Genomic DNA, 14,480 nt, shown 5'->3' on the forward strand with positions numbered 1-14,480 from the left:
TTAAGAATAAGAAAAATAAAAGTTTTTACTTTATATTCACATTCCTTCTCCAGTGCTCTTACTTTCTTAATATAAATCTGAGTATCTGACATATATTATTTTCTTTCTCTGTAAAGCACACCTTTCAACATTTCTTATAAAGCAGATTCACTAGCAACAAATTCCCTCAATTTATCTTTGTCTGAAAAAGTCTTTATTTTTCCTTCGCTTTTGAAGGATAAGATTGCAGGAAACAGAATTCTACAATGGTGTTTTTTTTCCTCAACACTTTAAATATTTCACTCCACTCTCTCTTGTTTGCCTTGTTTCTGAGGAGAAGTCAAATGTAATTATAATCTTTGTTCCTCTATTGGTAAGGTGTTTTCTTTCTCTGGCTTCTTTCAGGAAATTTTCCTTTAATTTTCTGTCGTTTGAACACGACATGCCCACGTGTAGCTTGTTTTTGTGTTTATCCTGCTCTCTGAGCTTGTGGATCTGTGGTTTGGTATCTGACATTAATCTGGGAAATTCTCAGTCATTATTGTTTCAAATATTTCTCCTGTTCCTTTCTTTCTTCTTCCTCTGGTGTTCCCATGACTTGCATTTACACTTCCACAGTTCTTGGATATTCTCTTCTCTTCCCCCTTGACCTCCCTACTTGTTTCATTGCTTTTCAGTTTTGGAGGACCTTTTGGTTTTGCTTTTGTTGTTGTTTTTTTTATTTTTATTTTTTATAAATTTATTTATTTATTTTTGGCTGTGTTGGGTCTTCGTTGCGGTGCGCAGGCGTCTCACTGTGGTGGCTTCTCTTGTTGCGGAGCACGGGCTCTAGGTGCGTGGGCTTCAGTAGCTGTGGCACGCGGGCTCAGTAGTTGTGGCCCGCGGGCTCTAGAGTGCAGGCTCAGTAGTTGTGGTGCATGGGCTTAGCTGCTCTGCGGCATGTGGGATCTTCCCGGACCAGGGCTCGAACCTGCGTCCCCTGCACTGGCAGGCAGATTCTTAACCGCTGCGCCGCCAGGGAAGCCCCGGAGTTGTTTTAAGGTCACAGTTCGATAAGGCCGCAGGCACGGGCCCCGTGTTCTCTCCCCGCTCCCGCAGGCGCCCCCCAGCGTCCCCACCTCCTCCGCCCCCACCACCCACAGTCGGGGCTCGGCCCGCGGTCTGTGCGCCGGCAACCGCGCCCTGCGGCCCCGGAGGAGAGGTGCCAGGAGGAGGGGCGATGCACCTGGGCCCGGCTCCTGGAGCCCCATCTGCGTGATGGGCGGCGGCGCAGAGGCTGGATCAGGGCCGAGGCTTCCAGGGTGGGGTGCGCACTCGCCCCGAGAACCCCGCAGGAGCCTGACCCCTCGGACCCTCCCCTGTGAAAGCCTCCACGTGCCCACAGCAGGCGGGGCACCGCCTTGCGGAGGCACTCGGAGGCCCTGACCAGACAACGTCCTTCTCTGCAAAGGGAGTGACCATCTGGGCCACCAGGGAAGCCCGCAACTTACGGATAAGCAGAGTTTCACCCACAGAAGGAGGAAGATGCAGGACCATAGAGTTTTTGTTTGTTTGTTTGTTTGTTTTTGCGGTACGCGGGCCTCTCACTGTTGTGGCCTCTCCCGCTGCGGAGCACAGGCTCCGGACGTGCAGGCTCGGCGGCCATGGCTCACGGGCTCAGCCGCTCCGCGGCATGTGGGATCTTCCCGGACCGGGGCACGAACCCGTGTCCCCTGCATCGGCAGGCGGACTCTCAACCATTGAGCCACCAGGGAAGCCCTGACCAGAGAGTTTTTAAACTTTGATCGGAGCTATTTAGCGGAAGAACACAAAGAGATGCAGTCATTCTTCAGTTAAAGAATGTAATACGAATGTGCGGAGAGTGAAAACGCAGGCCACACCAGCACTGATACGGGAAGAAGCTCTTGGCCTGCAAGCCTGCGGTCCTTGGTCATGCCTTCCGCCTGTCGATGGTGCCTAGATGATCTCACCTGATGTAACCAAGATTGAGAGCTACGGGCCTCCCCAAAGCCTCTCAGCACTGCCAGTTACCTTCTTTCTTGAGGGGAATTTGTGGATTTCAGATAAGGATACCTAAATCGTTTTCTGAAACTTATCAATTATGAACACATAGCAGGGTTCTGCTCGCAAATAAACATGCAAACAAAAATGAGGGAGGCGAGGAAGGTCAAACCAGGTAGAGAGACGACTTACACAAAACCTGGAGTCGTGACAGGGTCTGCGTCTCGGGGAAACAGGAAGTTTAGAAAGCCAAGTCCCTGGAGGGATGGGTAGGAAGGAATTACAGGTGAAGCTGGTCGAGGCTGCTAGGTCCCAATGGTAAGTGTCCTTGTGCCAAGGCGAAAGCGGGTGTGTCCTCTCGAAACCCCCTGCATGTTAAAGTCCCGACCCCAAGGACCGCAGAATGCAACTGCACTTGCAGGTGATATTTTAATGAGGTAGTTTCGTTTAAATGCCTTCTTTAGGCGGGCCCCAATCTGATATGACTAGTATCCTTACGCAAATGGGAGTTTGGGGACTTCCCTGGTGGTCCAGTGGTTAGGACTCAGCACTCTCACTGCCGTGGGCCAGGGTTCAATCCCTGGCAGGGGAACTAAGATTCTGCAAGCCACGTGGCATGCCACCCCCCCCCCAAAAAAAAGTAAATGGATGAAAGAGGATGGCCTGTAACTTTTCTTTCTTGTATTATTCTTGTCAGGTTTTGTTATTTCTTTGATATTCATTCAATATCTTTGTCAGGATATTTTTGCCCTTGTAAAACAAGTTCTGAAGTGCCCTTTTCTTTCTATTTTCTGGGAGTTTATGTTCAAGATGGGTATTATCTCTTCCCTATGGAAGATTTTACCAGAGAAGGAATCTGAGTCTGCAGTTTTCTTTGTGATAAGGCTTGTAATTTCAGAGTCAATTTCTTAGACAGAGACAAGCCATTCAGATTTTCTATTTTTTCTTGGGACAGATGTGGTAAGTTGTTTCTCAGGTGATTAGTCTACCACATCAAATTTGTCAAACTCTTTGACCTAAGCTGATCGTAATACTTTCTTACGTTTTTAGCGTCCATAGGATCTCCAGTGGTTCTTCATATTGGTTATTTTTCTCTTTTTTGCTCCCTTGATCAGTCTCAATAGTGAAACTGAGTAGGACCCTGTGCCGCTTTCCTGGGTATAAGCTTCTCCATGTTCCCCACCTTTGGTTTGTAGGAAAAGCTTTGATCTCCTAGGCCTTCCCCGAATTCCAAAGAGTAGACTCAAGCAGCTAAAAATTAGCGAAGTGAGAAAATGCAGAAACAAGTAATAGTAGCTTGAACAACAGTTGAACCATAAATCAGTTGCAGGACCTCTAGTTCCTCCTCAAGGGATGTAGGTAACAATCTGAGCAGAGCCTTGAGTCATTTCACAGAAACCAGGGCTCCACCACATGCAAACTGCTTAACAAAGTCAGAGACCCAGGCAAACTGGAGCCAGACTGACAAAAATCTGTGTTAAGACCCAACCAATCAGAAGAACCATGAGCTGATCACACACTTAAGACTCTTACCCTAATTTTAGTCTTTAAAAACCCTTACCCTGAAGCCACCAGGTCATTCGGGGCCTTCGAGGGTTGGCTGCCAGGTCTCCTTGCTGGTGCCTTGCAAATAAATGCTACTTTCCTTCCCAACAAGCCGGGTCAGTGGATTGACTGCTGTGCCTCGGGCGGGCGACCCGAGTTCGGTTTGGTAAACTGGAGGTTTACAGTTCTATTAATTTGTAAGCACATGACTTATGAAAGTCTTTTTAACACGCGTGAGCGAGCTGTTTCTCGCATTTCCCGGGTTTTAGGTTTCCCTTGCTCTATCTGTAGGCGTGAACTGGAATAACTGCTCTTCACTCCAAATGTGACTTCCAGGGCAGTGATGCGTAACCATCTACTCTCCAAGCTTAAAAGCTCAGCTGCTGGGACTTCCCTGGCGGTCCAGTGGTTAAGACTCCATGCTTCCACTGCAGGGGGCATGGGTTCCACCCCTGGTTGGGGAACTAAGATCCCGCATGCTGTGCGGCGTGGCCAGGAAAAAGAAAAAACCACCACAACTGAGCTGCTTAAAAAAAAATCAGTCATAAGCTTTTGAACACCTTCTCTAGTCCAGAATATCACACCACTATTTTCCCAAACTAACTTCTCACTTTCTCAAAAACAAAGACTTGCGTATGTGGCTCAGATTATTCTTTCAACTCTAGTTAACTTCTCAAATTCTTAATTTCATCCTAACGTGGTCACACGTTATAGTTCAACATTATAAGAGATATGCTCCACTTCTCAAATTTTGTACTTCACGCTGTCTTTATCCACCACCTCTTTCCCTACGGCCTACCGCTGATGCCAACGAGCTGGAGTTTCAACCTCAAAGCAACGGGGAACTTCAGGGCTTTGAAACAGAAGTGATACGACCTAAAATGATACAGCGTCACTCCCTCCACCAAACTTGACTGAGCTCTTTGCTCCAATTACTCATTCACTTCTCCATCCTGTACAGCGAACTATAACTTATACACACACAGTGGCTATTAGCAACTCTTACTTGACTACAGTACTGAGTAAGGGAGGGACAGGGGATCACAGGAAGAAAATGGCTCAAGGTAAGAGTCTTTTTTATTATTCTTTATTTTTTAATAATTTATTTTATTTATTTTTGGCTGTGTTGGGTCTTCATTGCTGCATGCGGGCTTTGTCTAGTTGTGGGGAGCGGGGTCTACTTTTTGTTGCTGTGTGCAGGCTTCTCATAGTGGTGGCTTCTCTTGGTGTGGAGCACAGGCTATAGGCACGCAGGCTCACTAGTTGTGGCGCATGGGCTTAGTTGCTCTGCAGCATGTGGGATCTTCCTGGACCAGGGGTTGAACCTGTGTCCCCTGCATTGGCAGGTGGATTCTTTTTTTTTTTTTTTTTTTTTTGCGGTACGTGGGCCTCTCACTGCTGCGGCCCCTCCCGCTGCGGAGTACAGGCCCCGGACGCGCAGGCCCAGCGGCCATGGCTCACGGGCCCAGCCACTCCGCGGCATGTGGGATCCTCCCGGACCGGGGCACGAACCCGCGTCCCCCGCATCGGCAGGCGGACTCTCAACCACTGCGCCACCAGGGAAGCCCTGGCAGGTGGATTCTTAACCACTGCGCCACCAGGGAAGCCCCAATGTAAGAGTCTTAAAGACAGCAATTTTGAAAATCTGAGGTTTATGAAAAAATTCAGTTGTGCTCTGTGAGATGACAAAACCAATAAATTGCCACTTCTTGAGGGCTGTTATTCTGAAATTGCCCTAATTTTTGATATTAAATTTGTAGTAGGAGATAATTTTTTTCTATTGCCTTTTCTCAGTGAAATTAAAATGATGGAAACAGACCTTGGGTATGTCCAGATCAGAGGTGACAAATCCTGCAGCAGGCGAGTGGGGGACGGTAAGCAGGACTTTCACTTACTGTTTTCTTCCTTCCTTCTTTAAGGTGAGTCCATACTAATTTTACAATGTGAAAAAAAGAGCTAGATAAGGAAAAAGAAACTAAATGATTCACCAGGCTAGAGAGATTTACTTTTATCATCTTCTGAATTTACAGCTGACTTTTTCTTCAACATCTCATTATGAAAAATTTCATACACATCAAAAAGTTGAAAGAAATTTACAGTGAACACGGATAAACCCAGCACCTACGTCTTTTGAATTTTTCACATTTAACTCATTACCACGTGCCTCATAGGTGTGCCTGCAGTATGCTGAAGAAATGAAAGAAGTTAAAAGTTGAGGATCTAATTTTGTCTTCTCAATGGATAAAGTGGCCACTGGTGGATTTCATTAGTTTGCTCAGATACACAAGCGTCTAAGACAATCACATAACAAATCTGTCATTTGATTAACAGGTAAGTGTTCATGAAATAACAGGCACAGGAACCGTTTGCAGAGGGATTTCAGAACTGGATATGCTCAGAGTATCCCCACAGGCCTCTAGAGGAGGCTGGATTTTGGATACACCCCAGAGCCCCATTCAGACCCAAATATGAAAGACTGAAATGGTCCAGCTGTCAGAAAACAAAACGGTTATAAACTAATGAGAATGATCTTCCTGGTTATTCCCCAAACACTTTTCTGCGCTGGCCTCGCCTACAGAGTCTGCAAGCGCTCCCGTGTTGGCCCTACCAAGGACGCATCTCGATCTTCTCAGGCACCGCTCACAGGAAAAGCCTTGAAACAAGTGTATGTAAGGATGGGATACACAACAGAACTGCTGTCAGAAACCACAAACAAAGGGAGAATTAGTCAATACATGGTGAAGGGAACACTGATTAACCAACTGAAAAAACGGACACCCTTAATTTTCGTAAGTGTATTTTTCTTTCAGATGAAAAGAAAAAAATGCCACAACACAAAAAGGTTAACTTACTATATTTTTAATATTTCTTATATTTGTACCAACATAAAAATAGGTATACACTCTTTATGCTTATAGTTTTTACATGACAATGAAAGCTAAAACATTTAAAAATTAAGTTAAAACAAAACCAATAAAACAAATTCATCACTTTAATCTATTTAACATGACAAATGATGCTGCTTTGCTCAAATAATAAAATAACATTTTGCCCAAATGAAATAAACCGTAAGTATTTGGTCTAATAGCAAAAAGCTGCAGTTTCAGATCCCCGTTCTGTTTCTGAATAACAATGCTTGCTCACCTAAGTACCTTGTTCGACTGGTACTGATAAATTCAAGTCTTTCCCTCCCTCTTTCAGAGTATTAGCCACACCAGTCAAATGTCAGTCCTGAAGTGCCCATTTTATTATTTATTTTTTTTGGTGGTACACGGGCCTCTCACTGTTGTGGCCTCTCCCACTGTGGAGCACAGGCTCCGGACGCGCAGGCTCAGCGGCCATGGCTCACGGGCCCAGCCGCTCCGCGGCATGTGGGATCCTCCCGGACCGGGGCACGAACCCGTGTCCCCTACATCGGCAGGCGGACTCTCAACCACTGCGCCACCAGGGAAGCCCTGAAGTGCCCATTTTAAAAGGTGTGAATTGAAAAACTGAAAAGATCAACAATTGCCTTCACTGAAATCGGCATTAATCACTACAAATCCAATTAGCGTTAGAACCTGGAGCAGAAGCCATCTTCACTAGTTACTTGCTATGATACTTATTGCTAATGAGCTGATGAACCACTCCGTCTGGGAGCCTCAGCACAGAGGCACCGACTGTCAGGGTACAGGTCTGAGTAAGTGTGCAACCTCATCATGTCAGATCAGGTCTAAGGTGTACAACAGCTTCACGCCCTCCTTTCCCATGTTCTCCTGTAATCTGTGTTCCACAGTTTTACTTTTTTTCAAATCAGATTTTAATTTTGAATATTTAACACTATTATTGATGTGCATTTCACTCTCCTCATGTTTGCTAAGAATATGTGATAAATGCTGCCAATCTTTGCACCCATTCTCATTCTTTAGTTGATTTTTTCCTTCCCCAAAGAGTTTGCAATATAGACAAAACACAGAATCTTTCGAGGTCGAATAAAGTAACCAGGATCTAGTGGTTTTTTCACCATTTGGAAGAATTCTTGTATAGTAAGTTTCTGAAAACTTCCTCCCTGTACTGTCCTTTGGAAAGTTAAAATTTCTCACTTGAGGTGGATCATTTTCAACTAGAGTGTCCCTTTCTTTAATACTCAAAATTCGGGGCCACGTACCCGGATCTGCAGAAAGCACAGCTGGTATAATGGAGTCTTCTGCTTGTTTCTCTTCCAGTTGCTCTTGAAATTTATCAGCTATGGTTGACACAGAAGGAGGTAAATTCACATCCTGTTGGACCAATGGTGTATCTTGGCTACATTCTGCTGAAACCTGTAGTTCTGAAGTCTTTTCCTTTTTCACTGGTATTTTTTCTATTTTTTCCAAAAGTATATTCAATGACCCATACAATTCTCTTTCATTTTCTTCTCTAACAGCATTCCTTTTTCTGTTTTCTGATGCTAGCACTTTTTTTGAGTTTGTTTCCATCATCTGAGGAAAAATAGATTACAATTTTATTTTAAATTATTAACACTGAAAAAAATTAATGTATATACAAATGCCAATAAGCACATGAAAAAGATGCTTATCATTAATCATCAAAGAAATACAAATCAATACCACCACATACCCATTCACACCCACTAGGATGGCTATTAATGAAAAAAGAGATGATGACAGGCATTAACAGAGGTGTGGAAACACTGGAACCTCCTCGGGCGCTGGTGGCCATGTAAAATGGTGCTACTGCCTGGGAACACGGGGGCAACTCCTCAAAGTTACCAACAATGCAAAAATGAAGACATATGTCCACACAAAGACTTGCACAAAGTGTTCACAGCAACACTAGTCACAGTAACCAAAAAGGAGAAGTAACAAGGTGGTATTACCCATACAATGGAATATTATTTGGCAATAAAAGTTAAGTGCAGTAAAGATATATGCTATGACTTGGATGCACCTTGAAAACAGTTATGATATGTGAAAGTCCGTCACAAGGTGCCACACAGCGTATGACTCCATCCCATGAAAAGACACATTAGCTCTCTGGAGTCAATAAAATCAAAATGCAAAAACAGTCAAAATAACACAGGTGCATACACTGTGAAGGACATCCTGCTAGCTGTAACATTTTAGTACAGGGACCACGGTATCCAACGGCGCTCAAGGAACTAAGAGCATTGTTCTGATTCAGTCCCGAACGCAGACACAGCGCTGAGCTAAGAGAAGCAGGAGTGACACGATCAGGTTTGTGCTCAAGGAAGACTGCTCTGATGGCACAGCCGTCTCCGGTGCTCAGGAAGGCCGGGGTACAGACAGGCCAGGAGGCTGGGGGGCAGTTTGGGCAAGAGGGGAGGGCGGGCACGTCGAGGGTTTGGTGCTGGAGACAGCGCCGGGAGAGGGTAGGAAGTAGAATATGGGTTAGCTGGTAACTGAGTGGCTCTGGGGACGAAGACAGAGGAGCAAACGTAACCGAAGTTTCTGCCAGGATGGGGGAAGTTTCTGACCGGATGGGGCTGTTTACTGATTTGGGAAACAAAGAAGGAAAGCAGGTTTGGAGTTTCAGTTTTAGACACAGAGTTTGAGATACCTGTGGAACATTCAAATGGAAATTAGATGGATGTACCAGTGTGAAACTGAAGAAATACGATCTATAGATATATTCCGGAAGTCATCAAAATATGTATTCACTGAAACTATGGGATTGGATAAGACTATACCAGAAGAGCATATTTAAGAAGAAACAGAACGCCAAGGACTGTTAGAGTTATTTTTTTTTTTAACATAACCAAACCCAAGCCTTGGGCTTATTTCTTCCCTTCCTGAGTTTCTCGGTAGTGAGTAGGCAGTCAAGTTGTTATAATTCCCCACACATCTAAGACTCATCATTCTGGAGATCACTAAATTGAATCCAATGTAGATCCCAGCCTCAGGGAACTCATGGCGTTCGTATAATTAAATGCTGGTATCAGATGCACTAGAACATATATACTATGTACATTTTTTTGGCCACACCATGCGGCTTGCGGGATCTTACTTCCCCACGTTAATTTAATTAAGGTTTCAGGTGTGAGGTCAAATCTAGTTGTGTGACTTTCGGTAAGACACTTCTCTGAAATTCAGTATCTTTAACATAGTTCAAAGGTTTTATTTATTTGAAATTGAATATACATTTAATAAAGAACATCAACTAATGATACCTGGCTAATTAAAACAAATAATTAAACTAATTAACACCCCCTTTCCCAGAAGTTAACAACTTTCAACATTTTTAGCTGATTCTTTTCGTGTTCACTTCCAAATATCAAAATAACATGTTTGTATTGCTTTTACTGATTTTTCCTCCCAGTTTTCGGCATCACTATTGACTTCTCAACGAGGAAGATGCACAGTTGGTTCTCCTTCTCGCTGTGCTTATCACACACTCACCCTCCAGCCACCTGCTCATCCTTCTTCAACTCTGGCACCACTGATACTTGGCCAGATAATGCTTTGTTGTGAAGGCCTGTCTGGCCCCCTCTCAGTGATGCCAGGAGCACTCTCCCAGTTGTGATAAAAAAAAAATGTTGGAAGACCTTGACAAATGTCCCCAGGGGGACAAAATCACCCCCCATTAGGTCAGTGGCCAAGGCCCAGATTCCATCTTTACACTGATGCCTGTGCATGCTATTCTGAGATAAGCCACTAACTGATAAGCCAGTTTTTCCTTAAGGTCCTCATGTATCACCAAGGCTTTCTATCGTGAAGGCCTGCCACTAACCACTTATAAACACTAATGTGGTACGGGGAAAGCACATTTACAAAACTTCTGTATTATACAGAAATATCATTCCTGTACTTGCCAACTGCTTATGAGCTACGCACATGACTGACACATGCACGGTAGAAGACAAAGACACTTTTGGGGGGGATCAGAGTGGCAGTCAGGATAGTTATTCCAGCAATTCTGAATAAGTGGCTGCTGCCTGTTTTGACTATGTTCACTTTCCCACGTGTACCCCCTCCGGGGTTCGTTTAAAAGTAAAGACTGATAAGCTGAGCCATCCTTATGTTCAGAGGGTAAGCAGGGTATCTGTCTGAAGTTTATGAACTCATTGTTCTTAACTGAGCAAAGCACAGAGCCTAAGCAGGTTACAGGTCAATCCTCCACACACACACACACCCCCACGTACAAATATGATGACCTAAGATAGTTACTTATTACCAAAGCAGAGAGTATTTTTTTTTTTTTTTTTTTTTTGCGGTAGTGGGCCTCTCACTGTCGTGGCCTCTCCCGTCGCGGAGCACAGGCTCCGGACACGCAGGCCCAGCGGCCATGGCCCACGGGCCCAGCCGCTCCACGGCACGTGGGATCCTCCCGGACCGGGGCACGAACCCACGTCCCCTGCATCGGCAGGCGGACCCCCAACCACTGCGCCACCAGGGAAGCCCCCGAGTATTTTTTTAATTTAACCTTTTATACCCAAAATATTGTCATTCAACATGTAATCAATATAAATTTTTTTGAATTTTATATACAGCAGGTTCTTATTAGTTATCTATTTTATACATATTAGTGTATATATGTCAATTCCAATCTCCCAATTCATCCCACCACCACCACCACCCCTGCCACTTTCACCCCTTGGTGTCCATACATTTGTTCTCTACATCTGTGTCTCTTATTTCTGCCCTGAAAACCAGTTCATCTGTACCATTTTTCTAGGTTCCACATATATGAGTTAATATACAATATTTGTTTTTCTCTTTTTGACTTACTTCATTCCGTATGATGGTCTCTAGATCCATCCACGTCTCTACAAATGACCCAATTTCATTCCCTTTTATGGCTAAGTAATATTCCATTGCATATAGGTACCACATCTTCTTTATCCATTCGTCTATGGGCATTTAGGTTGCTTCCATGATCTGGCTACTGTAAATAGTGCTGCAATGAACACTGGGGTGCATGTGTCTTTTTGAATTGTGGTTTTCTCTGGGTATATGCCCAGTAGTGAGATTGCTGCACCATACAGTAATTCTATTTGTAGTTTTTTTAAGGAACCTCCATACTGTTCTCCATAGTGGCTGTATCAATTTACATTCCCACCAACAGTGCAAGAGGGTTCCCTTTTCTCCACACCCTCTCCAGCATCTGTTGTTTGTAGATTTTCTGATGATGCCCATTCTAACTGGTGTGAGGTGATATCTCATTGTAGTTTTGATTCGCATTTCTCTAATAATCAGTGATGCTGAGAAGCTTTTCATATGCCTCTTGGCCATCTGTATGTCTTCTTTGGAGAAATGTCACATAGGTCTTCTGCCCATTTTTTGACTGGGTTGTTTGTTTTAATATTGAGCTGCATGAGCTGTTTATATATTCTGGAGATTAATTCTTTGTCCATTGATTCGTGGACAATATTGCAAATATTTTCTCCCATTCTGAGGGCTGTCTTTTCATCTTGTTTATAAAAGCTTTTGCACAACAAAAGAAACTAAGTTTCATTAGGTCCTGGTTGTTTATTTTTGTTTTTATTTCCATTACTCTGGGAGGTGGGTCAAAAAAGATCTTGCTGTGATTTATGTCAAAGAGTATTCTTCCTATGTTTTCCTCTAAGAGTTTTATAGTGTCTGGCCTTACATTTAGAAATTTAATCCATTTTGAGTTTATTTTTGTGTATGGTGTTAGGGAGTGTTCTAATTTCATTCTTTTACATGTAGTTGTCCAGTTTGCCCAGCACCACTTATCGAAGAGGCTGTCTTTTCTCCATTGTATATTCTTGCCTCCTTTATCAAAGATAAGGTGACCATATGTGTGTGGATTTATCTCTGGGCTTTCTATCCTGTTCCATTGATCTATATTTCTGTTTCTGTGCCAGTACCATACTGTCTTGATTACTGTAGCTTTGTAGTATAGTCTGAAGTCAGGGAGCCTGTTTCCTCCAGCTCCATTTTTTTTCCCCTCTCAAGACTGCTTTGGCTATTCAGGGTCTTTTGTGTCTCCATACAAATTTTAAGATTTTTTTGTTCCAGATTTGTAAAAAGTGCCACTGGTAATTTGATAGGGATTGCATTGAATCTGTAGATTGCTTTGGGGAGTATAGTCATTTTCACAATATTGATTCTTCCAATCCAAGAACATGGTATATCTCTCCATCTGTTTGTACCATCTTTAATTTCTTTCATCAGAGTCTTATACTTTTCTGCATACAGATCTTTTGTCTCCTTAGGTAGGTTTATTTCTTAGGTATTTTATTCTTTTTGTTGCAATGGTGAATGGGATTGTTTCCTTAATTTCTCTTTCTGATCTTTTGTTGTTAGTGTATAGAAATGCAAGAGATTTATGTGCATTAAATTTGTATCCTGCAACTTTACCAAATTCATTGATTAGCTCTAGTAGTTTTCTGGTGGCATCTTCAGGATTCTCTATGTACAGTATCATGTCATCTGCAAACAGTGACAGTTTTACTTCTTCTTTTCCGATTTGTATTCCTTTTATTTCTTTTTCTTCTCTGACTGCTATGGCTAGGACTTCCAAAACTATGTTGAATAACTGTGGTGAGAGCCGACATCCTTGTCTTTTTCCTAATCTTACAGGAGATGCTTCCAGTTTTTCACCATTGAGAATGATGTTTGCTGTGGGTTTGTCATATATGGCCTTTATTATGTTGAGGTAGGTTCCCTCTATGCTCACTTTCTGGACAGTTTTTATCATAAAACTGTCAAAAGATTTTCTCCGTCTTTTGAGATGATCATATGGTTTTTATTCTTCAACTTGTTAATATGCTGTATCACACTGATTGATTTGCGTATACTGAAGAATCCTTGCAGACCTGGGATAAATCCCACTTGATCATGGTGTATGATCCTTTTAGTGTGTTATTGGATTCTGTTTGCAAGTATTCTGTTGAGGATTTCTGTATCTATATTCATCAGTGATACAGGTCTGTAATTTTCTTTTTTTTTTTGGTGTCTTTGTCTGGTCTTGGTATCAGAGTGATGGTGGACTCATAGAATGAGTTTGGGAGTGTTCCTTCCTCTGCAATTTTTTGGAAGAGTTTGAGAAGGATGGGTGTTAGCTCTTCTCTAAATGTTTGATAGAATTCACCTGTGCAGCCATATGGTCTTGGACTCTTGGTTGTTGGAATATTTTAAATCACAGTTTCAATTTCATTACTTGTGATTGGTCTGTTCATATTTTCTACCTCTTCCTTGTTCAGTCTTGGAAGGTTATACCTTCTAAGAATTTGTCCATTTCTTCCAGGTTGTCCATTTTATTAGCATAGAGTTGCTTGTAGTAGTCTATCTTAGGATGCTTTGTATTTCTGCAGTGTCTGTTGTAACTTCTCCTTTTTCATTTCTAATTTTATTGATTTGAGTCCTCTCCCTCTTTTTCTTGATGAGTCTGGCTAAAGGTTTATTAATTTTGTTTATCTTCTCAAAGAGCCAGCTTTTAGTTTTATTGATCTTTGCTATTGTTTTGTTTCTATTTCATTTATTCTGCTCTGATCTTCTATGATTTATTTCCTTCTACTAATTTTGGGTTTTGTTTGTTCTTCTTTCTCTAGTTCCTTTAGGTGTAAGTTTAGATTGTTTGAGGTTTTTCTTGTTTCTTGAGGTAGGCTTGTATTGCTATATACTTTCCTCTTAGAACTGCTTTTGCTGAATCCCATAGGCTTTGGATCGTTGTGTTTTCATTGTAATTTGTCTCTAGGTATTTTTTAATTTCCTCTTTGATTTCTTTAGAGATCTCTTGGTTATTTAGTAACATATCGTTTAGCCTCCAATGTGTTTGTGTTTTTTACATTTTTATCCCTGTAACTGATTTCTAATCTCATAGCGCTGTGGTTGGAAAAGATGCTTGATATGATTTCAATTTTCTTAAATTTACTGAGGCTTGATTTGTGACCCAAGATGTGATCTATCCTGGAGAACTTTCCGTGTGCACTTGAGAAGAAAGTGTAATCTGCCGTTTTTGGATGGAATGTCCTATAAATATCAATTAAA

At 42.6% G+C, this 14,480-nt stretch overlaps 1 protein-coding gene across 10 annotated transcripts in view; it reads right to left on the reverse strand.

Annotated features, from left to right (window-relative positions):
• Nucleotides 1-6,374: 6,374 nt before the first annotated feature.
• ZMYM5 (zinc finger MYM-type containing 5) overlaps nt 6,375-14,480 on the reverse strand; it is a 33,811-nt gene continuing 25,705 nt past the window's right edge. For all 10 annotated transcript variants that reach the window (XR_004346681.1, XR_004346680.1, XM_032611286.1 and 7 more), the window contains one exon: nt 6,375-7,985. Coding sequence is in view for 8 of the 10 variants with exons in the window: in XM_032611286.1 (XP_032467177.1) it covers nt 7,227-7,985 (759 nt within the window). In the remaining 2 variants the exon portion in view is untranslated. The remainder of the gene's footprint in view (nt 7,986-14,480) is intronic.

This window comes from Phocoena sinus, chromosome 18 (genome assembly GCF_008692025.1).
Source record: "Phocoena sinus isolate mPhoSin1 chromosome 18, mPhoSin1.pri, whole genome shotgun sequence".
Taxonomy (NCBI): Eukaryota; Metazoa; Chordata; class Mammalia; order Artiodactyla; family Phocoenidae; genus Phocoena; species Phocoena sinus.